Below are 27,168 nucleotides of genomic sequence, written 5' to 3' on the forward strand. Positions count from 1 at the left end.
TGTAATAGAAGTATCGATGCCTGGGCTACGCCATGCAATCTCATTATGTATCTCCTCTTTGTCAAGGGGGATTGCCCTTCCTTTAGTCTGTCCTTCATCTGTATCATGTCTACTGTACCGATATTGGTGTTGGTTATTCGCTTCATTTTCGAGAAGAAAGGTGTTTTGGGCATCATATCCTCTTTGTCTTTTTTAGTGTTTGTCCACTTGGGATTCTTGCACTAACATACTCCAACTCGTGACCCTATTACGGGATGGTAGAGTGCTAGACCAGAAGGCTAGCAAAACTAAGGGAAGCAATCCTTAGACTAGAACGAAAGAAGGATGTCAGCTTAAGGACCCCTTTCAATTCTAAATGATTAAAATTCACCTTAACCAATAGCCAGACAGTGACTTTTCAGAATTTAGGATCAGACCTCAAGAACTTCAAATCCCTTCCAAATCAAAATTTTACCATGTAATTCACCTCCAAATAAAATTACCCAACCTAGGGCAAAAGTCGTAGCTCCTTGCAAAAAAAAATCAGAATTTGCAAAAAAAATTGCCAATACCACGAAAAATCTGCCTTCCACCAAAAATCGCCCAAGACAAGGGCCAAATCTGCCCTTAAGAAAAATCGCCAATGGAAGGGAAATCTGCCCTCAAGACCAAAATTGCCAAAAATGGAGAAAAATCTTCCTTGCAAGGAAAATCGCCCAACACCAAAGAGCTGCTCCAAGAAGAAATTTGCCCAAAAATGGAGAAATCTGCCCTGAAATAAAAATCACCCAAAAGCAAGGAGGAGAAGATGAGAAGTGAGGAAAGAAGAGGAAGGAGTTTCCTCTTATAACCAACTCCACAAACCCTCCCTAGCTGGCCGACTTGGATCTTGGGAGAAAGAAAAACAAATAATTAATGCAAAATTATGACCCACAATTAAATACTTAACCAAAATTAATTTTTCCATGATGAAAATTAACCTTTTAAATTGCCAATTGGAGCAAAATTGCAAAAAGAAAGTAAATAATGCCTTAGAAGTGTTAAATATTTCTATTTAATGAAGATTTAGAAATTAATAAGTCATTAAAATTGGATTTTGGCTAGCCAAAAGCCATTTTTCAATATTAAATTACTAATTTCGTTAAAGGCTAAAAAGTTTTCAAGGCAATTTAATCTATTAAAGACAATTTTTTTTGCAATTTTTTACCCAAATCGATTTTGCTAAGCAATTTTAGCATTTTAACACAAATAAAATTATTTCTCTAAAGTCTTAAATCGATTTTGCAATTTGATTTCATCTTCACAAAAGAAATTTTCATTCTCCAAAATTTAAGATTTTCCAAAAGATTAAATTTAACAAAAATTTCACTTTTTGAAAATTATCCAAATTTATACAATTATAACCAAATTTTCAAACAAATCGTCTAAGTACAAAATTTACAATTTTATCCTGCCAAGTTGGAATTAACTTTGAAATTTGTTCAACCTAAGGATAGAATTGGTGGCTCTGGAAAATCAAGTTAAAAAAACCGCATGAAAATAAGCTAAGTCTCGCCCATTGGCCTGCAAGTGTCTAAGGCTCAAAATTTTCAAAACTCAAAAAAGACTTTTGAACAACTTAAAAAACTATTGCTGAGGCAATTAAAAAAAAGGGGGTCCCCAAAATTTGGGGCGATGGTGTGAAAACCTCACAACATCTAGCATCAATGCAAAGAAATGTTCCTAAACATTTCAAGAAATAAGTAACTTAGAACAAAAATCTCAAGATGGCCTATCTGAAAATCTACTTAAGGATGAGCACTCAACAAGGGAAAGGACTCTCAAGTTGAACCTAAGCATCCTGACCATAAGTTACCCACATGTGTGCAAATGATTTATTGTCTGCTCAACAAGAACTTGATAATCTCTCCGATCCATTAAACTTAGCTATTATAATATCCTTACTTCAAAAGCAACCTTGATAGAGCCTTGTTGCCAGTTAGGCATCTATAGCCTCAACGGAGTTATTATTGTGGCACCACAATCACCGTTCTACCTTTAGTGATTATTTTTATAGCACCGGTAGAGATGATTACACACCCTTGAACCAAATCTCATCTTTATTTTCACTTTGATACTGCCTTTCTTTTTCTCATGATATTTTCTCTTTTCCTTTTTCTTTTTTTCTTTTCACTCTTTTGTTTGGTTTGCAAGCAATGAAGTTTGCAGAGGGTTTGGAGGACCACAATGGCGTTGAAGCAGGTGTATGATTTTTACCAAGTCCAACTTCACTTCAAAACATCAAGAACTCAGAGCAATTAAATGTGAGTAGAATGTTGTAACCATGCTAGAGATAACTCAAGAACCTCCATCGAGTCTAACCCAAATTTAGTACAAGTCCTACCATAGACCAACGACTAAACACACCATTTAACCTTTGAACCTTGTCAAATATATTCGAGAAATGAACAAGACAGAGTCCATTTTGTCACCAAAATGTAAAATCTATACGCCTCACCCTCGAGTGATAACATGGACCCCCCTTTGCGCCTGCAAAGGCCCAAAACCAAAACTGCTACTGACTAAGGGAAGCTAAAAGATCCCAAGTCAAAAGACTTGATGCAAATCAAACTCAAGCTCCCTCACAAACCTAAACTAAACAACTAAAAGAAAACTACTTCAACCAACTGAAAGGGAAACTTTAGTCTACCCAACTGAAAAGAAATTTAATCTACCCAACTGAAAGGAAACTAAACTACTCTCTTGAACCAAATGGTCCAAGACAAACCTACCCTAACTATGTACAAGACTCTAAAGGGACAACACTAACTGATCTAATATATACACTGGATCTAACATGGTTTCTCAAGATGTTCAAAAGTAACAAGGTTTGGGTGATGGATCTCAATCTCGCCAACTCATCCTTGTACTCTGAAAAAAAATTGTTCACCCCAAACTCAAACTCTAGAAAATTATCATGAAAGATCAACAATTGAGGCAACTCATAGGGTCCATGATTAATCCAAATACAAGTTGTTTCTCCAAAATTTCCATAATCAAAATAAAAACTTTCAAACCTTTCATCCTTGAGAGCAGGGAAAGAAACAACCTGGCATGACTCAAATTCGAATGGAACCTGCAAATTCTCCACGGCCTTAAGAGGTCGAAGTTGGTGGTGCACCATCCCTCTAACATCTACATTGAACTCATTAGTAGTCCAGACAGGATCAATCTTGGAATCAAGCTCATGAAATATAGTCTTTGGGGGCTTGTCTTTGAACTGTAAACCATGAATCCTTGTGAATCTCCTCAAGTGTATCCTCAAAAATCAAGGATTTTTTGATATTCTCCCCATCAAACACCTCTCCAAGTTGCTCGAACACAATATCCAATTGTAGCATCAACCCAAACTGTTCTTTATTTTCCTTTTCCATGGGAGCAACTTGATCATCACGCAACAATCCTTGCATATCCTTACAAATAGGAGCTTCATCATCTAACATGTAATTTCCCTTTGGAATCTCTTCAGGAACATCTTGCCATTCTTTATATAGACTCTCACCAAACATAGCACCTTTGAGACTGATAGGAGAACCATCATACATCTTTGTGAGTGGCCCATCAACTTCCATTTCAAGAGGCAAAATTTTTGGAGGTCGAAGTTGATGGTGAATCATGACACTTGCAACAACTTGGTCACGTTGAAAGGCCTTGGGCAATGACTCCTTCTGTATTTCTTCCATAGGATCTTCAAGCATCCCCCCAAAGAATGTAGTAGAGATGGCGCCTTGTATTGGTTATCAAATTCTTCCTCATGTTTGAACTCTCTTGTGATATCTTGTAATTCCTTGTTCAACTCACCCACTTGATTATCTTGCTCTTTAAGGATATTTGAGACTTCTTGCAACCCATCCTCAAGAGTCACCCCTTGAATTATGCATGAAAGCTCGCCAAAGATTTCTTTTTCATCCACCTTTTGATGTTCCATTTGTAGTTCTTCGTGTGTCTTTACCTGTTGATCTTTGCCTACCATCCTTTCTCTCTCTTGGATAATTTCAATTGTTTCCTCAATTTTGTCCACTTCGTGATATAATGTGTGAAGGTTCATCCACTTGGTTATCTTGAACATTAGAATCAACCATACCATCTTGATACATCTTATCCTCTTCATTCTTTGGTGTCCAACTTGAAAGCTGAAAGAAATTCTTACCACCCCCTACTGATATTTCCTCATACCAACCCAATTGAAACTTGACCAAGTCAATGGTGTCTTGGCAAGATGGGCAAGTAGACTCTGAATATATGAGACTATGTGCATGGCACAAATAACGTTTTCCACATATGTTTTTTGGTTCCCTATTGATATCTTCTTTGAAAACAAGAAAATCTTCCTCCGAATTGACAAAGACCACAGGCTCATGTATTTGTGAAAAAGACAATTTTCCTCTTAATGCCAAGTCCAATCTTAAGAGAAACACCAAACAATCCATCTCCCCATGATCCATAGTACCATGTATCCTACATTTCCCTGATGCTGCAAGTTGAGACAAATTCAATGGAGGTAACCTTTTTTTCAAATCAAACCAAATGGGATGAACATCCACTCGCCTATCCATTGAGAAATCTTTCTTCTTCCTTTTTTGAATTTTTTAATTTTTTTAAAATTTTTGACTTTTAAAAGAGATCTCTCATTCACATCTAATTTTGAAAGCTCATTCCTCGTCAATCTCTGCTTCAATTCAACCTTCCAATGAACCTCGATCAAGCCCTTCTTCTAGTGCCAAATAATGTTGATGCAAGTTTTGTATCACTTACATAACATATTAGTAATTGAATATTTGATACGGAGTATCAAACATACAATTCCTCTCTTGAAAGGTTATTGCTCATGGGATATGAGAATAACTCCAATGTTCCAGACACTTGTGGATACTCGCTCAGTTTTATCGATGTGATTCGCTGGTAATCACGTAGGCGGCCTTACGCTGTCCATTCAAAGATGAGTTGGACTTTGGTGGAATGATGGGGATGGTGATGGGTTTGTGAAAGCTAAATGATGTTGATGGAAAGTGATGGTGGTGGAGGGTGAATGGCTCTTTTGACTGGTGTTTTTCTAACTTTCTTCTCCTAAGTTCTAAGTCCTAAATTACTTGCTATCCTACTCTTACTCCTATGGATAGAAGACTAGCAAATGGACTGGGATCGAACCTAATGAAAGCTGACCAGCGGCTTCACTTCCACAGGTGCAATGATTCAAAGGAATAATAAACTAGTTTGCCACTCAAGGCTTCCCAACAAGTAGCTAAGATGCTAGTGGTCTAGTAGTGATCCCTATCAAACACCTACTAATGCTACCATCCAACTATCTGTCTGCTTTACTCTTGCTTAAACAACTTGAAAAGAAATCTAAATATGTGGAAGTAGAAACCATGCAATAACACCCAATATTCTTAATCACCATGCAAGTCAACAATGAAAAAGAGAGCGATTTTGGTATTATCTTAGCAACAATTTCTCCAACACTTTACAAATGAGAGCAAATGGTCTTATATAGGGGCCAAAAATACAACGGACGATGGAGATCAAAACAAGATCAATGATGCAGATTGGATCCTAAAAACCCTAATTAGGGTTGCCACCCCATCGGCCAATGAGAAGTTGCCACCTCGTCAATGGACCAATAAAAAAAGTGCAAAGAGTGGCAATCAATGAGAAGGCACCAAAATAGTGGCCAATCAGAAATAGACACTTGTCCTATTCTAAAAGAAAGAGAAATTACCACTTGGGCTTACATCAAATGATCTTCTAATATAAATCTTCCCTTTTCTTTCATTTTCTTAGCTAATGCAATGAACTTAGCTAGCCCTTCGTTATCTTCCTCCATAGAAGGACAAGGTGTGTGCTTCGTCCTGAGTTCCGTTGATTTCACCACGCTGCTTGCTGCTTGTGGTATATTTTCATGATCCTTATCATATTCTTTCGCAAATCCAATAAAAGCATTGAGAGAGGAAAGGGTGCCCAAATGCTTCTTCGTGATAGCAACCTTTCCTAACTCATCCAATCTCGATCCAAGCCTTGCTTCATTGATCTCCTTTTCTCTGATATCTTCAAAATCACGTGTTGCTCCGATGTCACACATCATGGTAGTAATGGAAGTATCGAGCAATCTCATTATGTATCTCCTCTTTGCCAAGGGGGATTGTCCTTCCTTTAGTCTGCCCTTCATCTGTACCATGTCTACTATACTGATATTGGTTTTGGTTATTCACTTCATTTTTAAGAAAAAAGGTGTTTTGAGCATCATATCCTCTTTGTCTTTCTTAGTGTTTGTTTGCTTGGGATTCTTGCACTAACATCTTCCAACTCGTCGCCCTATTACCGGATGGTAGAGTGGTGGACCAGAAGGCTAGCAGAACCAAGGGAAGCAATCTTTAGACTAGAATGAAAGAAGGATGTTAGCTTAAGGACCCCTTTCAACTTTAAATGATTAAAATTCACCTTAACCAATAGCCGGACAGTGACTTTTCGGAATTTAGGATCAGACCTCAAGAATTTCAAATCCCTTCCAAATTAGAATTTTACCATGTAATTCACCTCCAAATAAAATTGCCCAACCTATAGCAAAAATCGCAGCTCCTTGCAAAAAAATCAGAATTTGCAAAAAAAATTGCCAATACCATGAAAAATCCGCCTTCCCACCAAAAATCGCCCAAGACAAGGGCCAAATCTGCGCTTAAGAAAAATTGCCAATGGAAGGGAAATCTGCCCTCAAGACCAAAATCGCCAAAAAAGGAGAAAAATCTGCCTTGCAAGGAAAATCGCCCAACACCGAAGAGCTGCTCCAAGAAGAAATTCACCCAAAAATGGGGAAATCTGCCCTCAAATAAAAATCGCCCAAAAGCAAGGAGAAGAAGATGAGAAGTGAGGAAAGAAGAGGAAGGAGTTTCCTCTTATAGCCAACTCCACAAACCCTCCCTAGCTGGCCGACTTGGACCTTGGGAGAAAGAAAAACAAATAATTAATGCAAAATTATGGCCCACAATTAAATACTTAACCAAAATTAATTTTGCCATGATGAAAATTAACTTTTTAAATTGCCAATTGAAGCAAAATTGCAAAAAGAAAGTAAATAATGCCTTAGAGGAGTTAAATATTTCTATTTAATGAAGATTTAGTAATTAATACGTCATTAAAATTGGATTTTGGCTAGCCAAAAGCCATTTTTCAATATTAAATTACTAAATTCATTAAAGGCTGGAAAGTTTTTAAGGCAATTTAATCTATTAAAGACAATTTTTTTTGCAATTTTTTACCCAAATCGATTTTGCTAAGCAATTTTAGCATTTTAACACAAAATTACTTCTCTAAAGTCTAAAATCGATTTTGCAGTTTGATTTCATCTTCACAAAAGAAATTTTCATTCACCAAAAATTTAAGATTTTCCAAAAGACCAAATTTAACAAAAATTTCACTTTTTGAAAATTATCCAAATTTATACAACTATATCCAAATTTTCAAACAAATCACAAAATTTACAATTTTATCCTGCCAAGTTGGAATTAACTTTAAAATTTATTCGGCCTAAGGATAGAATTGGTGGCTCTAGAAAATCAAGTTAAAAAAATCGGGTGAAAATAAGCTAAGTCTCTCCCATTGGCCTGAAGGTGTCTAAGGCTCAAAGTTTTCAAAACTCAAAAAAAACTTTTGGACAACTTCAAAAAACTATTGCCAAGGTGATTAAAAAAAAGGGGGTTCCCAAAATTTGGGGCGATGGTGTGAAAACCTCACAACATTTTCCTCAAGTGTTCTCCATTGGGTACTTTCCCTCAGGAGTTCCCCTTGGGTAATTTCCCTAAGGAGTTTCCCTCAAGTTCTTTCCCCCAAGATTTTCCTTCGGGTAAAACTCGGGTGTGTCATTGGGAACATCACAGTAGTGGTGTGCCATTGTGATTGTAGGATTTTTGAGCTTGTAAATGAACAGGATCCCTGATAGAGATAAGAATTGTCATGAAAGACTAGAAATATGTTGTCTGAGAATTGTTTTAGAATTACTTATCAGACTAATGTTTGCAGTAATAAGTCTGATTGTATATGCCTTGCAAATCTTGTCACAAAATAGTAGTATGAAGAATGGACAGCATCTGATTGATTGATGTCTTTGATTGCAGGTAGGAGAGATTGCTGCAAGATTGAGTATTGACGTTGATTGATATTGATCATCATCAATGATCTCCTTATTAAATAAAAGATACATCATGTCCCCATAGAGACATGACTCTACGTGTAGGGTCATATCCCTACGTGGACATTACCTTTGACAATTAAACCCGATTAACATTCGGTGAACCATTATCCCTACGTGGACATTACCTTTGACAATTAAACCCGATTATCATTCGGTGAACCATTATTCATAATCACCATATTTAGATCGATTCATCTTATGATAAGAGTCCGATTAGTTAAGGAATATTATATATATATATATATATATATAACTCTTATCAAGAATATAAGACATATAGAACAAATGTATATGTAGAATCATGAGTACATATACTTAATATACTGTGTACTTCTACTGAAGCTACACTTTAACACTTTATCTTAGCATGGGAGAAGTGATAAAAAAATTACCTTCATGTTATCAATATTAATGATACCTATAAACAACAATTATCTGACTTTAACACTCTGAAATAGTGACTTGTCAAATAACTATAATCACAATGTTATGAACACTATCATAAAATGTATTATAATCTCTGGTAGTCCGAAACAACACCTAGAGTAACCATAATACTTTTGTTATCAATGACTTCCGACATATCCGGAACATAAACTTTCATAATAACAGGCCTATCATTTCTGAGATCGTCACCTTACAAAGATTATGTTCTAAATATATGTATATGAAAGATCGTCATCCTTCATTACATATCTGATGCAACTATTCCATTTAGAAGCATAAACACACATATAAAATTGAAACTTAAGTTCAATATTCAAAAATTACAATTTGATCATACTAAGTTTATCTTTGAAATATTCCAATTTAACCTTGGGAAGAGTTTTGGTAAGAATATCAACTTTTTGCTCATTTGTACTTATTGAAACCAACTTGAGAACATCTCGATATACCATATCTCTGATTCAATATGCTTATATTGAAGAGAAAAACTGAATTTACCGATAATTGATTTATCTTAAGGTCTGAATACAACATTGTATATGTCATTTATGTATTCAAACTTTGGAAATGTATCACTCTCTCTCTGATTCCTCACTTTGGGATTCTCTTCTAAATCTATTCACTTTAGCTCTCTATTTTCATCTTTTTCATACTTAACTTCTGCTAGGGTTGTTTGAATTTTCTCTTGTTCCGGACAGATGTTATGAGTGTGACCGAATTTGTCACATTTGAAGCATTGTACTTTGGACCAATCTCTTTTCTTGTATGATTTGTTGAATTCCTTTTTGTTTTGATGAATTCCCTTTCTTTTTCCCTTATTATTGGTACTGATTTGAAGAGCTTGAAATTCTCCCTCTTGAATTGAAATGATTCCTCTCATAATAAATCTTGATCCTTCTTGAGCGCATTCGTTTTTTGAGTAGTTCAAACTTAGAAAGTTCTGGTCGAGAACTGAGTCCACAAATAAATGTCTCCCAAGATAGTGGTAGTCCTTTTAGGGCTATAATGCTGAGTTCTTTGTCATCTACTTGATTTCCAATGGTTGCAAGTTGATCTTTCAATTATGAGATTCTTAGGAAATAGGACGTAATAGTTTCTCCATTACTCATCTTGATGTATAGTACATCTTGCTTCAATGTTAGCAATCTGCTTGTGTTATTAATTTCGAACATATTCTTTATAGTGGAAAACATCGCAAAAAATAGTTTTAAGTTTGGATATGGAGGGAAGAATATGATCCTTCACAAAGTCTATAATACTTTCCATGGCTTTGTTATTGTGCCTCTTCCATGTTGTTTTATCTGAATCATTTTTGGTATTGGTTTATTTGATTCTATGTATTCTTCTAACTCCATCTCTCGTAGTACAATCATAACTTGAATTTTCCATGATGAAAAATTTGATGCTCCAAGTCTGTCCTCTAACCTTACATGATTAAACATTTTGAATTTGAGGATATAAAAATTTGATATTGATAATTCTAAGATTTAATTTAACTCCGAGGATGAGTTTCTCTATCAAGATGGCTCTGATACCATGTAAAGGAAAGGAAAGAAAGAAAAGGAAAGATGGTTTTATAGTCCACGACACTATGCCATAGTTTTTGGGTTTACATATGGTGACAGTGATATGGGACTACCTCGTACTCTTTTTCGAGAGGTGCTTGACACTACAAACGAGGCGTACATACCCTACCCCCCAGTGGGATTTGAACTTGTGACCTCTGTTTCAAGAGTACAAGTTCTCCACCACTAGGCCAACTCAGGCTGTACCTCTGATAGAGATAAGAATTGTTATGACAGACTAGAATTATGTTGTCTCAGAACTGTTTCAGAATTTCTTATCAGACTAATGTCTGCACTAATAAGTCCGATTGTATATGCCTTGTAAAATGAACAGGATCTCTGATAGAGATAAGAATTGTTATGACAGACTAGAATTATGTCGTCTCAGAACTGTTTCAGAATTTCTTATCAGACTAATGTCTGCACTAATAAGTCCGATTGTATATGCCTTGCAAATCTCTGTAACAAAACAGTAGTATGAAGAATGGACAACTTCTGATCGATAGATGTCTTTGACTGCAGGTAGGAAAGATCGCTGTGAGACTGAGTATTGCCGTTGATTGATACCAGTCTTCATCAGCGATATCATAATTAAATACAAGATACATCATGTCCCTATAGAGTCATGTCCGTACATGGACACGATCTTTGACAATTAAATCCGATTACCATTCGGTGAACCATTATTCATAATCACCATATTCAGATTGATTCATCTTATGATAAGAGCCCGATTAGTTAAGGAATATTATTTATATATAAATAAATATATATATATAACTCTTATCAAGAATATAAGAGATATAGAATAGATGTATATGTAGAATCAAAGAGTACATATACTGTGTACTTCACTTCTACTGAAGCTCCACTTTAACACAAGTTATGGTGGTCTTTTGCGTGCCCATTTCTGTCTTCTTGTAGGGCATGTTTTTGCTCTATAGGCAGGATTGCCTTCATTTTGCTTGGCACTATTGCTTTCTCTTTGTGGTGGCTTTCAGGTGTCTTGCGTGTTGTTTGGGTCTGTTTGCGGTATCTACTAGTTGCTCACTTTCTGGTTTTACCACTGTATTTTGGTGTATTCCCACGGGGTTGCTTCTATGACTATCATGGGTTTGGGTAATGGCGATGGCAAGCAATTGGGTATTGTCTCCAGCCTAGAGGTCTCTGATCTTTCGGCTCCTCTCCCTAAAACATACCACTGCAAATCTACTTCAGACACTTCAACACTTTAGGAACTTTTGGACAGGTTGGATCGGCCAAAAACTGAGTACACAACGGTTAAGGACTCTCCTTGCTATCCAATCTGAGAATATTGAACTTAAAGCAAGGCTTGCCCGCTTTGAACAGATCTTAGCTAATGACATTGACATTGTAGAAATTAGAATAAAACAGTTAAAATTAGTCACACTCCAACAAATGCTGGAAAGCAAGATCGCGAAAAAATATTAGACCTATGCTTCAGCTTGTAAAAAAACACTATAGCTGCCCCTCTTGAAAAGATTAAGGAACTTGTCCATGCTAAACTCTCAGAACAACGCTCTCAGAGGGATCATGAGGCAAACTTTCAATGGCATTTTCCTTCCTTAAGGATCAACTAGACATTTCAAACTTGACTTTGGATAGAGCTTGGTTGGGATTTGATGACACTCTTGTTCTTTGTTTCCTTTCCACTGTGGATCGCTTGAGAGTTCTCAGAGCTAGAAGAAAACCAGTCCATCTTCCCATGAAGGTTTACTTAGATGAAGACCTCGCTAGATCTCAGGTAGCAAAACTAAATCATTCTTGAGAACTTGTTTCTATAGCTAGATCTAAGGGCAAGTGAACAATCATTAGGAACTTGAGGGTAGTGATTAGAGACACCTTCTTTTTGGGGTGGGATCCAAGGTAGCACATGCTGCCAAATGACAGTCACAGGTGACGGTTAACAAGAAGGAACCTAGCGGGGGTTCCTTGCTTGTTGATTGCTAGAACTACAATGATAACTTATGGTCCCTTTTGGGTCTTTTTCAAGATGCTCTTGGGTTTGCGAATATTCTTCTTATCACTAAGACTCGTGAGAGCCATGCTCGTCCTTTTCCTGGCCTTTCCGATTTCTAGTGGTTATCCATGTTTAGGGACAAGGTCAGGGGTTCGGGTGGGGTTGCCTATTTGGTCTACAACCGCCTTTTCAGTATGATTTTTTCCATTGACTTTGATAACTCTGCTAGATTCATGTGGATCCACATTGGCCGGAGGACATCTTGTAACAATGATATCTACATCGTTTGTTACTTTCTACTGACTTCCTCGGATATTGCAGTTCACAACTCAAAGGTCGAGGACCCCTTTGGGGACCTCCTTGATCATTTCACCAGGTTTTCCGCCATGGGCGATATCCTTATTTTTGGAGACTTTAATGTACGAACCAAAGATCTTCAAACCCCCTTCCATGACCGTGGTTTTGATGTGGTTTGCACCACCAAGTCGGATTCAACTACCTTAGGTTTGCAGCTAGGGACCTCTTACTAGATATGACTGTCTTCTACTATAGTTATGTGAGTCCTCTGACTTGGTGATCCTTAATGGTCTCCCCTGCTTCCCTGGTTTTGACCTTTTTACATGTTGGCTCTATTATGATGACACAAGCATTGTTGACTATGTTCTATTTTGCACCTTCCTCGTCCCCTCTATCATCCTCTTCATTGTCTCTCGTCTCCCCCAGCTGACAACACCTTCCTTAGCCTCACGCTTAGTTGCACCCCCCTCCACTACCCCCCACCACCTCTCCCCACCCTTCTACGACCACACCCCCTACCCTCTCACGCACCTCCTTTTGCTTCACTAATGGTGACCGTGACATCTTTTGCCCACCACCTTTGGAGATTCCTCCCTTGGGATTCCTTCATCGACTCTAGAGACGTTCCCTCCATGTTTTTCGTGCTCGCTGCCGCTCTATGAGAGACCGCCCTCCTCTCCATTCCCCATTATACCTCCTTTTGCAATTCCAAGCGAAGAGCTCCCACCCCATGAATTAATGGTTTGACAAGGACTACAAGTCCTTCCATTGCTCAATTCATTCTTCTTTCTACATCCTTTCCCCCTCCTTCGCTCAACTAAGTCACTTACCACCTCTTTTTTTGCTGCAAGAAGCTGTTGTTTCTGGCAGCTCAGTGTAGATTCCTTTGCGCCTCTCTTTTACATTCTCTAAAGCTCTTTTGGTGTACCATCTCACCCCCCCCCCCCACCCACCTTGGATCTCTGATTCTTGGCCTCCCATACCTCCACTCTCTTTGAGATCCTTGGCTAGCTCCCTCTCCACCTTACCTCCTGCTCCATTACCACCTCTTCACTTCCTCCAACATTAGTGAGGCTATCAGATGCATGAATCGTAGCAAGGTTGCAGACGAGGAAGGGTTCCAAGTGGAACTCTTCAAGCTTGGTATTTCAACTTTGGGCTCCTTTCTCATAGTGTTTGTTAATAGAGTGGTCTACACTGGCTTTCTTGACTCTTGGTCATGACATATTATCTATCTAATTCATAAGTCTGGGTTGGTCTCAAACGCTGACAACTACAGGATCATCGTGACTAGATAAATGTTTGCCAAACACTATGCTGAATACTATTTCATCCAAAGAGCTTGATTAGAGGCATTATCGGGTTAGGGGACAAGTTGGTTTCTATATTGAAGAGCTCGAGGCTTTCCTTCGAGACTTCGCGCTCCTTGGTGATGGCTGCTACTTACACTAGGTTCTAATATCCATTTTACTTTTTGCTGATGATGTGGTTCATTTGGCTTCTTCCCCGAAGGGGCCCTAGTGACTTCCTTTGATGGTTTTTGCTTTTGAAGCTAGGAAATACCTAGTTGATGGTCTTCGACTGTTTGAAGACTTCACATCTCCAATTCTACTTTCTAGGCACAGTGATCAAAATCTTTTTTTTATATACTTACTTGGGGGTGAAGTTCTCCAGACCCGTATTAGTGTGAGACTCGTCATGCAGCCCCGGATGAATAAGGGGCTTGGTTCCCTATCTATGCTTGAGAGATAGTGCTTTAGACATCACTCTTAGTACACCATGACCAAGATGTCCCTCCTGGACTTCTTGGTTAGACCCATTGTCCTCTATGGCTCCATTGTGTGGGGGTCCTCTCTCTTCGAGTCTGATTGGGCTTTGATTGAGAGAGTCCAGACCCTCCTTCGATGTATCATCAGATGTCATTGGTCCACTCTCCACAACATTATCTCGACCAAGTCAGGGGTTCATCCTTTTAGACTCGGGACTACCTTTGACTTGGTTTGGTTTCTCCATTGGCTTCAAGGTTCTTTGGACTCCATTGAGGATCGCCACATGTACTCTTGGCTTATTGCTCTTCCAAGGTGGTTGTTGGGTCCAATCCTGCTAATAGGGCTCATTGTTAGTTTGCCCAGGCCTCTGCCCTTCTTGGTTCGATTGGGATTGCAATGGACTGTCTTCCACCCTTTTAGTTCTCCTTGGATGCCCCCACTCACCTCCTTCCTTCTCAGGAGTTAAATGAGCACGTTAGACTTGATATCTACAGGTGGTATATTACCACGACATGGAGAAACCCTCTAGAGGGACTCATCTCGAGGATGTCCTTTTATGCATAGCACTACATGACTATTTAGGATGAGATTATTGTACGCCTCTGGTACCTCATCGGCCATTGGGTTGATGCCCTTCATATCTCTTTGGATTCTTTTAGAGTGGGTTCTCACCAATTTCGTACTCAAACTGACCACCAAATTGATAGAGATGATAGATTTGCCGCCTCTGTCGCATTGGGGAGGCAGAGTTTGAGGCCCCTTTTATCTTTTGATGCCTCATCTTCTATGAGATCAGGGGGAGGTATCATTGTCTTTTCAGAGAATACGAGTCCCTCTCCTCTTTCTTCAGCTACACAGATCTGTGGTGCCTTGCCCTCTAGCTTTAGAAGGGCCAGTGGCTTAGTGACCATACCTTGGAGTCCCTATTTCTGCTGAGGTAGACCCCTGACCTGCTCATCACATCTTTCTTCATGCTTGGGTCTCTTGCGCGGGGGAAGAAGCTATCGCTTGACCCTATCTCCTTGGGTCACTCTAGATCTGTGAGGCCTCATGGGGGGTGCACTCGGCAACTTCACTCTTCTTCTAGAAAATCCTCCAGACGCTCCGAGACTTGGCCTCATCCCAGACCGTGTCCTTCAGTTTGGACCTACTTTTCGCTTGTGGGGAATATTTAGTCTTGCTGGCTCGGTTCTTTGCTTTCTTTCTTTTTCTTTTTGTTCTTTTCAGACACTGTTTGGTGCTCCCACTGGCTGTTGCCTTGTTGTACTCTCAAGCCCCTTCGACCCTTGTTGTCTCTAGTTGGACATTAATAAAGTTATCTTATCTAAGTTTCTTCCATTATCAAAAATAATTATGATCCATCCAATCTTTTCATTTTGATCGAGTATTAAGTCTAGGCAATGAAAAGCACAATGGCACTAACAAATGGAGGGATGCTTCTTCTAAATAACCCTCCTTGTAACTGTCATGTTATAGTGTTTGTAAAAATTTGGAGAACATTCTCCACCCTAATCTCTTGGATCATCCCCTCAATTAAACTGTACAAAGTCTCAACATTCTTGACATTCTTGGACAATTCTACAGGCTTCTAGAAAATCAATGTGCCACTTGAAGCTACTAAAACGTTTATCAATTTCCCGTTCTTCCCATATATCCATCTATTAGATAGAATTTTTCAGCTTCTGCCATCCTGTTTTCAGATTTTCTTCTACCAGCTATTTTTTGTGGCTTCCTCTAATGGTAGGCCATTATATTCCTGCAAAGTTGGAGCATTAAACCACACACTAGCAAATATTATTGCTTTTACCAGTCCATACCAAAACAGGCTGTTTGCCACAATAAATATATGACTGTAATACCAAAAATTTGCAGCTTCCATACTTGTGTAGTGGTCTTTCTCATGGTTCCAGGCAAAGGTTGTGCATGTACGGCATCATAAGGAATGAATAAATTAGGTGGGGACTCACATAGCTCAAATTCTATATAGTGGGGAAATGCTGAATTTGCTGGTCAAGATGAGAATCTCCAGATAATGTTGGGGATATTATGGAATTCATCACCATTGCAACCACTTTCATGCCCTTTCCCTTCAATTTTTCGTCTCCTGATAACTGGATTGGAGGATTCCTCTCTCCACTTCTCCCTCAACTTGGTTACACAACTGGACATCCTGGCCAAAATATTGAGCATGGTGGTATTTCAATCAATTGATATATCCCCACGTATCAAACCTGCTATAAATAATTACAGGTTGTGAAGCCCTTGATCGCTCCTAGTTTGGCATGCTTCTATGAAGGGCGCTTTCCCCACCTCTTTGCTTTGCCCAGTCTTTATTTAGGGCAGTGATTAAAAGTAAAGATTTCAGCAGAATAACAACAGTATTTTGTTATTTGAATTTCAAATTACAAGTAAAGGAAAAGGCAATGAAAAAACAAACAAAGCAAGGAGGGCTGAAACGAGAATTATTTTTCAGCAGCATAACAGAAGGTTATTGTTTGTCAGGATTAGAAAAAATTGAAATAAAAAGAGTAAAAGGAAATGCCTCTACAAATGCACTCAAAATGTTGATTATATCTTCAAACTCAACCTTCACCAAGTAAACAAACAATTATGCTTTCCCAGTTTGTTCCCGAGACAATAAGGGGGTAAAAGAAAATCATTTTTTAGGCAAGTTTCAAAACTTTGCAGTAAACTTGGAAAACCATTCACTAAGCCAGCCTACAATTTATTTGTCAAGTTTCTAAACTATGATGCACATATTTCACATATTCGGTAAGCCTTAATTATATTTTCTTTCTCAGTTTTTATACGTCTCTTGTGGAGATTATTGCTATTGATGTGTCAATACAGTTTTTTATTGAATTTTGTACAATAGCCTGCAAGATCTTGAGTGTGTTTGTGTGAAGGACAGACTTTGCCCTATGGAAGGATAAATGCATGACATGATTGGTATGGGAAATTTTGTAATGAGCATTACAACACGAATTCTCTTACCATAAAAACATAATGTTGCAATAAGCACTCAGCGAATATGGAATAGAAATTAGGATGAGACTAAAGCTCCACCATTGAACTTAAACAGATGTAAAGGCTCTTATGAGGATTAAATCTTCTGGGGGTCTAGAGATAAAGTATTTTTTGAAAATTATGAGATAAAATCTTACACTGACTAGGCCAAGATCAAAGTCTTCGAGTAAATATACATGTTATTTTGACAGGTTTAAAGACAGTTTATCAATCTATGCTGGAGATCCTGTTTGCAGAGTCTGATATTTTAAATTGTTTTTGTTAAAAAAATCAAAAAATCCATTGAAGGGCTAATCCTTCACAAATGCCTCCCTAGTTTAAAAAACTTACGAAATTTGTGTGATTGATTGTTTGCTTTCAGCAGTCTTTATACTCCAATTTTTTTGTTTCTTCTTAAGATCTGCAGAAGTGAAACTTAGTTATTCATCTTATTGCAGTTTTGACTTATATTATCGAGGCTATTTTGATATGTATACGGTATTTACTTCATTGTAAATATCCGAGATCTGAAATTTGTTATTTGCTGGTTGAATTTACTTACCAGAAATCCACTTTATTCTCTGGTTAAACTCAAAGTTCACTTTTATAATTTATTTATTTATTTTTCAGGATTGAGCAAATACTGTCTATGGTACAAGAGGAGATGCAGGTTACGCTTGTATGAAATGTACAGTAGAAAAAGGATTGACTGAGGATCACTCTATATCAACTCATTTTTTTCTTCTATGAACACCATCAAACTTTGTATCATCGCTTTCATGGTGATTAACTAGGACAGTAGCTCTTCGTCTGCTTCAGAACCTCATGCAGACTGAAACCTTTTTCTCCATTCAGACCACTTCTCTTGGTTCTACTGGTGGGTTTTGTATTGAAGGGGACCCTCCTTTCATGGAAATGTTTTGTAGAATGTGACCTTGTCTGCTGACTTATATTTTTTATTTACACTACTCATGTCAGGTTTTTTAGCTTGCCCATTTTAATATTAGATACTTCAATTTTGGTTGAGCGCTTGTGACTTTCTATTACAGCTTGCTGTAATTGAGTCACATTCATGGACACAATGTAAGTTCTTTTTATAATATTTATTAATTGTTGGTTTCAAGGATGCTGGGTCATTGATTAAATTTTGATTAAAATTACCTTTTTGAACATTTTTTCTTCTTAGGTTGCAAATTATCCTGTAAGGATTAATGGTTTCCTTGTCTTTTCATTTATTCTTTTGAGATTGGTAATCCTTGAATCATGAATGCATCCTACTTTTGAAGGAATAAATACAACTCTTGAGAAAGGTGTCCTCGATTGAAAGGGAGTGCTGAAAACGGCCAGGGCACAAAGAGGATTCATAAGGAAAAAATTTCCAGCACTAATAAGGCACAGGTCACTGATTTGCAGTTCCAAATTTATTGAGAGACTTGATATACCCTGCTCAGAACACCTGGACCATCCTGAGCCAATGCAGGATAAGGGTGAAGGAGTCTCACAATAAATTAGATTTTGGAAGGATCAAAATCAAGTGCCCAACCGCAGCTAGACTAATCTGCTCATTTGGTGTTTATTACAAGAGCCAATCAATCAGAGATAATTTGCTTTTAGTTTTTTCTTTTATGCATATTCTAGGTCATACTAAATAATAAAAATAATCGTTGTCATAGAGACAGTAGTTCTTGCATATCTTTTGATCTTTTTTTTTGATAAATAGTTAATTGAAGGGGAATGCTATTTCCATTCAGAAGTACTGAATTTGTCCTATATGATTTTCACCAGATTATGATTTTCTTTGCATTTGTGATACATAAAGAAAAATGGAAAAAAACAATTCTTCACTGAGAATATTCCTTTTATTGAAGCATGGTTGTATTGCAATCATTGGTTTGATTCTATCACACAAATGGGTTTTTGAAACTGAAATATGCATGTGGAGTAAATTATGGGTACTTAACATAGTTTGAGAGTTAATATTGTCCATTTCGATGGATTGAAGAGTGAACTGGAATGCCAACTGCAATGATAACTTTGATATTTAAATTGCGATTACATGTTTTCTTCCAGGTAGCATATTGACATGGTTGAAATATCTTGTAGGCAAGTCCTGGTGATAATTTTAGAAGGCTTTGTCTACCAGTAATCTTTCTTCCCCGATGATGATTGGTAATGATTCTATTCATTTACCTTTTTTAAAGGAATAAAGTTCAAAACATTACAGTCAGTTTTTGTAAAACTTTGAGCTCTTGGTAGGAGATTGACTCTTTATGTTACTCTCACCATATGTATAGGATAAAGTATTGGCTGTGCACCAACATCCATTGTAGTATTCATGACATGTTTTAAAAGTCTCATGTGGATTCTATAAGTCTAATGGTTGTATTGGGCATTAAAAGGTCAATCTTTTGGTGCAATGACAACCGCTACTTCTTACAAATGGTATCAGAGCTTGATCAAAGGTTCGAATATATGCAGGCTACAGTGAGTGAGGTTGGGAGGGGGGTTGTTGGTAGTACCCAGCCTTTGTTGCAAGACTCGGAACATGGTTTAACAACCTCTCATGGTTTGTGTAAGTCTATTCGTTGTATTGGGCATTAATGGGCTGATATTTTGGTGCAACGACAACCTTTACTTCTAAAATAAAGAACATATAAAATTGTAAATAGAGATGATAGTTGTCATGGATGATATAGAAAAGCTACTTATAACAATATCATCTATATCATGTGAAGGGAAGCTTTCTTTGAGGATGTCAACATGGATTAAATAGTATTCTTATGTTTGTTGTTGTTGACAATACTTATCATGATTTCATCTTTTTGGACTAGGAGAGACTTCACTTCTTCCATTGATTGATTCATTGATCAAACCAATTATAACCTTATCACATATCATCATATCTTAGTTGCCACAATTATACTGGTTGGTGTAGTTGTAGATGGCAACTAAGAGACACATAAGGATTACAATTTGTGGATTGAGCCATGGTGTGTAATGTCCTACTTGTTATATCTTATAAAATAGGGACAATTAGCATTCAACAATCAATTGCAAGAGACATATTTCCTTGAGAGTATCACTTCTAAAAGATTGTTCTTATGTCATACAATTGATATGGTATATGAGAAAGATAAAGCTTAATCTCTAATTCAACACCTAGATGTATGAAAAAAATGATTTTGATCTTTATATCTGCAAACGATGCTAATATTAACTTTGTTGTCCCTAATACAATTTATAAGATTGTGCAAAGATGATCCTCTACTTTTGCTAAATACGAACTGTATAATCAGAATTGTGGTTGTCAACCTGTTAGTGGATGTTTTGTTAAGTAAACTTCAAATGTGTGTTTGACTCCATGAACCCAAAAGAGATGCAACAAACTACCTGAAATAGACAGATAGGGTAGACTATACTGACCCATTTCTGAATTTTAGAGGCACAACTCCTTCGTGTAAGATATACAAGGAATAAAATTTTTATATGCTTTTAACTAGAAAGCAAAGGTACATGATTATGAGTGTAAAATGGACAAACTATCAATCAACGAAATGAAAAAATAATATAAATGAAACTTAATTCACTTATAGACAACATAAGTATAGTATGGGCGGGGGAGAGTAAACTTGCAACACACATAATTGCTATTCAAAGAAAACACATTTCACATAGTTGAATAATATTTGAAAGTAATCCATAAAACACATAGAACAGTGGCCTAGAGAGTGGCATTACAAAATTTCTATCATATTCATATGTAAAATGAAAAGATGACAATATTTTTCATTACATATATTAAATCCAAAAAAAGTGGCTTTACACAATTTTCTGCTTTTTCTTCCCCCTTTTTACATTTGCAAAAATTACTTATATAACACTAGGTGATGGTTACCAAAAAAAGAAACCCTAGGCATTTCATATTCAAGAAAAGTAATAGATACATTCCATCTTGAAAGGTGTCCGCATTTGCTTCTTTCCATGTTTCTCTCGCCTCCCTTTGGATTTACATGGAATAAATTGAGGAGGTCCATCATGAAGCCCAGGGCTCTGTCATCTTCTACATCTTCCAAAATAAAACCAAATTCAGTAGGATCTCTTTCTCGCTCCAACTCATAAGTGTCACTTTAATAACAAGTGATGGTGGTCCTCAGGTCCTAGGCAACATTGTACAACTTGGAGAGGATGTTGTATTGCTCCTCTATCTCAGTTTCCTAGAGTTTTGGTTGAAGCACATGTTGAAGGTCATCATGATTGCATCCTTCTGGGAGTGGTGTTCCCATCTTAGCATGAGAGAAATTCTCAATTAGTGGAGCCTACGAGATGATTGTTGAAGAATAAGGTGACCCAAGATTACATTTATAATAGATCCTATTAACTCATTAATGAGATTATAGCATGGGAAATTAGACTTTTGTATGATGCCACCTAATGAAAAGACTTAATTTCAAAAAAATATGCTTCTTTTGAAAGAATGCCTCTAGATTGTTGTATTTAATGCAAAGTAATGTCATAATGTCCTTTCCTTGAAGCACTTGTCAACGACAAGTGCTTACGATCATAATTTACCAACTTAGGATAGTGGGCAATCAACCAATGTAGTCACTGGGTTGTGGGGATGTGGAAGGCTTAAAGAAAGGTCACAACTTGTAAGATTATTACAAGTTCTAATTGGGCGACACTATAGGGTATAAAAAGGGGCGATTGGGTGACTTTGATGGATGAGAATAGATGTTTGAAAACTTGAGGGGTGCAAAAATGCAACTAACACTAGCTCTAAATGGGGATGAGGATTGAATGGACGAAGAGAACCCAGGAGGAGAATGAACTGACGACTTATCCATTGGGCAAAAGAGTCAAAGTGAGGGAAGGCGACTGAAAGAAAAAGGCTACAACACACAAAAACATACGAAGGGAACACTAAGTGAATACAACTATACAATATTTACAAAGTAGAGGAAGGAACTTTAAAGTGAACCCGTTTACTAGCTATGAGAATAATAACCCTTTCCTCCACAAGGCCCTGTGTGTGTGTGAATTAGTCTCATTAGAAATCAACTTGGCGTCCTCTGTTTAGACTTGTTTAAACTAGTTCCTACAAAGTGTCCTTGAATGCTAACCTCCATCTTCCCAGACAAAGAAATAGTGTGTATAAGCATGTTTAAGTGAATAGCCACCAAAAAGGTGACATTACCCTTCCCGATCAGAATGGGAGCTTGAATTGTGATAGATATGGTTAGACTATTGAAGGTTTCTAGGCAATCCATAGGAGGTCTACTTCCCCATGCCTCAATAAGCTTCTCCACACCATAACTGTGTGTGTTGCTTTCATCAATCATGGGGTCAAATCGCTCAAGCAAACGCTTATCGACCTTACCATTCCCCAAATAAGGATACTTCCAAAAAAAACTTTGTTCGTAGTTAGCCCAAAACAATCTTTGTGACTCTTCCTTTTAGGCGAGGCTCACAAGAGAAGGGGAGTGGTGTGCAACGAGGCCTTCTTTATACTCACACGAGACTTCATCTAGGGTCTTAGGTTCCTGTGATTCAATGGTTTTTAAGTAGCAATGCCTTTGCCTTAGACATTTTAAAAGTGGTATTGACTGAGAATCTTTGAAAGGCTAGAGTTTGAGTTTCTCTGCTTCAATTGTGCTTTCCCTTAGAGTATCACAACAAGATTGAAGCACCTTATCGTATGCATGACCTATTCCTTCTAGGATTTGGGAGGGATCCTAGTAGAGACTCATTTAGGTTGAAAGGGAACTTTTTTGAAAAGAATCACTAGCCAAAGAACAAAAATATGGGGAAAACATACATTGTACAAGACCTAAAGAACTTTGAAGCTCGATAGTCTCTCTAGTAGAGTCTCCAAAAAATTATTTTTGTTACCTAAACTTCAAATGTGCCTCGACTCCATGAACCCAAAAGAGATGCAAGAGAACACCCACAACAGACAAATGGTGTAGAGTCCACTGACCCATCTCTAAATTTTAGAGGTACAATTCGCTCATATAAGATAAAAAGGAATGAAAAATCTATATGCTTTTAACTAGAAAGTGAAGGTATATGACTGTGTGTAAAATGGACAAACTATCAACAAAATGACAAATTAATATAATTGAAACATAATTCACTTATAGACAACATAACTATACTATGAGCATGAGAGAGTGAACTTTCATCACATATAATTGTTATTCAAAGATAACACATTGCACAAAGTTTGATAATATCTAAAAGTAGTCCATAAAACACATAGAAATAGGGGTCCAGAGAGTGGCAATACAAAATTTGTATCATTGTAAAATGAAAAGATCACAATCTTTTTCATTACAAATATTAAATCCAAAAAAGGTGCCTTCTTTACCAAGTTTTCTTCTTTTTCTTCCCCCTCTTTTATGTTTACAACACTTCTTCACATAGCATTAGGCGAAGGTTAATAAATAAATAAATTGTAAGAACTCCACTATCAAGAAAAGCAATGACCACATTCCATCTTGAGTGGTCTCCACATTTTCTTTGTTTCTTGTTTCCTCATCTTCCTCTGGATTTACATGGAGCAAATTGAGGAGGTCCATTATGAAGTCCAGGGTTATGTCATCTTCTACATCTTCTAGTATAAAACCAAATTCTACAAGATCTCTTTCTCATTCCAATTCGTAAATGTCACTTTGATAATGGGTGACAATGGTCCTCAAGTCCCAGTCAATAATGTACAAGATGGGATGATGTCATATTGCTCCTCTATCTCAATTTTCGAGAGGTTTGGTTGAAGCACATAATGAGGGTCAACATGGTTGTATGATTCTGGCAGTGGGATTTCCATCTTAGCATGAGAGATTTTGAATCAATGGATCTTGCGAGATGATTGTTGAAGAATAAGGTGGCCAAAGGTTACATTATAATAGGTCAATTAACTCATTATTGTGGTTATCACATGGGAAATTAGGCTTTGATACGATGCCACCTCATGAAAAGACTAAATTCCACTATTTTTGAAAACCATGCTTCTTTTGAAAGATTTCCTTTGGATCACCTTATTTAATTCAAAGTAATGCCATAATATTCTTTCCTCAAAGTGCTAATTGACGATAGGTGCTTTATTGCTGAAGTTTCAAAGCATGGATTATGAGTTACCAACTTAGGATAGTGGGCGACTAGGCGATGTAGTTGCCGGCCCCCAAGGACGTAGAAGGCTCAAAGTTGTTGATGTTATTAATTCTAACTCAATGTTTAAAGCAGTGAGCTCTAGTTTGAATGGTGCTACCGCAATCTCTAGTCTTCTTTGCATGTTTAAACTCAAAGGCAACTGGGTTAATTTTATCTTAATTGCTCCTTCAAGCAGTTGAGTGCTAGTTTTAGATTCCTAAGTTCATGCATTGATTTTTTATATAAATCATGCAATAGTATAATGCATTTTTATGGAGAATACAATGTAATCAATACATTTAAAAAAATTCTTGGTAGCTTTATATTTCTTCAGTATTTTTTTCCCTTTTGTTTCAATTCCTAACTAGATCTATAGTGAAATCCTACATGGTATTAGAGCTAAGGCTGCTAGGAAAAGAAGTGTATTTTTTTTTTGTTTGAGGTATTGAAGATCAAGTTTTCCAAGATGAAATTTTCAGCGTCTGTCTCTATCATGCCATTCAATTATTTCAAGCAGAAGCCACCAATTCTGCTTAGGCCCACAAGAAGAGGCTTGCATCGAAATGTTACGACATCAGAGGTTGGACCTGATTCAGAGATAGGTCAAGATCATGCTCTCTTTGCACAAATCTTGCCAATATTTTCTTTCTAATGACGCACTGCTTTTGTGGATCTATCATGCCTCTTAGTGGGAATTCTTCCTTTGCTTCCATACTTGATTAGATTTATAGACAATTGACTCTTGTATTTCAATCAGCAACTTGTTCTTGCATGATTAAGTGGTGTAGTTAGGTCACTTGTACAGACTCGTGTCAGTTGCATCCTTGAATGGTAGATGTTTTTCTTTTGTTTGCCATCTATCCATTGTTGGGGGGAGCTATGCAAATTATTCTCTAATGTAGTTTTGATTTGATTGACATATGTTTTTCCTTTGTTTGCTATCTGTTCATTGTTTGAGTAGTGTTGATGGGGGCACTCATGCAGATTGATCTTGATCTTTACCTTGGTTTCAGAGGAGTTTCTTTGTTCAACACTTTGACTATTATGATTTGGCAGATATCCATAATATTTTTCATGTCACAGAAGAATTTCTCGTTTCTAGATTTTCCCTCTTATCTCATTTCATTCAATTTTCATCTATATTCCTTAGTTAGAATTAAGAGGGGCTGTTGATGTTATTAATTCTAACTCAAGGTTTGAAGCGGTGAGCTCCAATTTGAATAGTGATACCGCAGGCTCCAGTCTTCTTTGCATGTTTAAACTCAAAGATAACTAGGTTAATTTTATCTTAATTGCTCCTTCAAACAGTTGAGTGCTAGTTTCAGATTCCTAAGTTGATGCATTGACTTGTTATTTAAATCATGTAATAGTGTAATGATTTTTTATGGAGAATACAATGTAATCAATAATTTTTAAATTCTTGGTAGCTCTATATTTCTTCAATATTTTTTCCCTGCATGTTTGTTTCAATTCCTAACTAGATCTATAGCAAAATCCTACAAAAGCAAGGTCGTGGATTGTAAGATTATCGCAAATGTCGATTGGACAACATCACAGGTGATGAAAAGGAGCAACTGAGCGAGTTTGATGGATGAGAATGGAGGATTCAAAACTAAAGGGTGTAGAAAATGTGGCTGACACAACCATCACAAATTTGATGAGGAAAAGTATTTTGTATTATCATCCTATTGCTTATAGAGATGAATGCCATTACCGATCTGACTATATTTCCCTATGAGTATTCTCAACATCACACAAGGCAATCCTATAGCCATGCCTGAACTTGCTCCATGAATATATACAATTATCTTCTCAATTTCTTACAGGGACGATTAGTTTGCTGCTTATGATTTATCTTGATGAATATGAAAATATATATGATATTTCTCTTAGCTATATAGAGCCTTGTCCGTTTTTTTCAATGAACTTCCAACGATGTTGCTCTTCCTAATTTTGATATATATGTTATAGGTGACACAAGGATAAGTGCTTAATAGTGCGATTCAATAAGTATATATATGAAATAAAGATCGTCAACGTTCTTTCATATATCTTTCTATTAGATATAATAGGTTACGTCTTGTGTCTTTTCATAATCACCCCTTTAGTGAACTCTTTCTTGCTTATGAACCAATATTGGAAATGATCTCATAACTACCTTAATTGTGCCTTTTTACAGCAAATATTGATTAGTTTGTAATTGTTGGTTAAAGATAGTTAGCATTTTCTTTTCTTAATCAATATTTGATCCTCGTCTCTCTCTTAAATGAATCTTAAATAACATATTCTTCTATCAATGCTTGGGAATACGATATTTAATATTTGCATCAAGACCTACTAGTGTGGATGTCCACCTGGAATTAATCTGATAGGTAATATACATTGATGGGTTATTCTGGAAATTGTCAAGTCCCCAATATCTGACATGGATAGATGGTGATGTAATTTGAAGTGCGTTTATAATGTCAAATTATCCATAACCAATGATAAATGTTTCTCATCCGTGATTATCTAATTATGACAATTTCTTAAAGCTAATTGTTGTTGCCAAGGAACCCCTAAATAGACTTAGCATGTGATTAGTGTCATTGATTGAATCGTTTAATCTTCTATTTAATTAAACTTATATTTATATATTCATTATTATTGATATAATTATAATTTGTCTATTAATAAACTATATATATAGGGGGAGGTCCTTTGTGAAATATTTGTAACTATTTGATACGGGAGCACGAGCCTTACAATTGA

The 27,168-nt window shown here is 36.9% G+C and overlaps 1 protein-coding gene across 3 annotated transcripts in view; it reads left to right on the plus strand.

The window, feature by feature from the left end:
- The window catches only part of LOC149534168 (uncharacterized), a 119,690-nt gene extending 101,299 nt beyond the window's left edge, over window positions 1–18,391 (plus strand). For all 3 annotated transcript variants that reach the window (XM_089805375.1, XM_089805377.1, XM_089805376.1), the window contains exon 9: window positions 17,899–18,391. In XM_089805375.1, the coding sequence (XP_089661501.1) occupies window positions 17,899–17,953 (55 nt within the window). In that variant the 3' untranslated portion in view covers window positions 17,954–18,391. The remainder of the gene's footprint in view (window positions 1–17,898) is intronic.
- The last annotated feature ends 8,777 nt before the right edge of the window (window positions 18,392–27,168 follow it).

This window comes from Cupressus sempervirens, chromosome 10 (genome assembly GCF_028749045.1).
Source record: "Cupressus sempervirens isolate cs-2001-9-10 chromosome 10, ASM2874904v1, whole genome shotgun sequence".
NCBI lineage: Eukaryota > Viridiplantae > Streptophyta > Pinopsida > Cupressales > Cupressaceae > Cupressus > Cupressus sempervirens.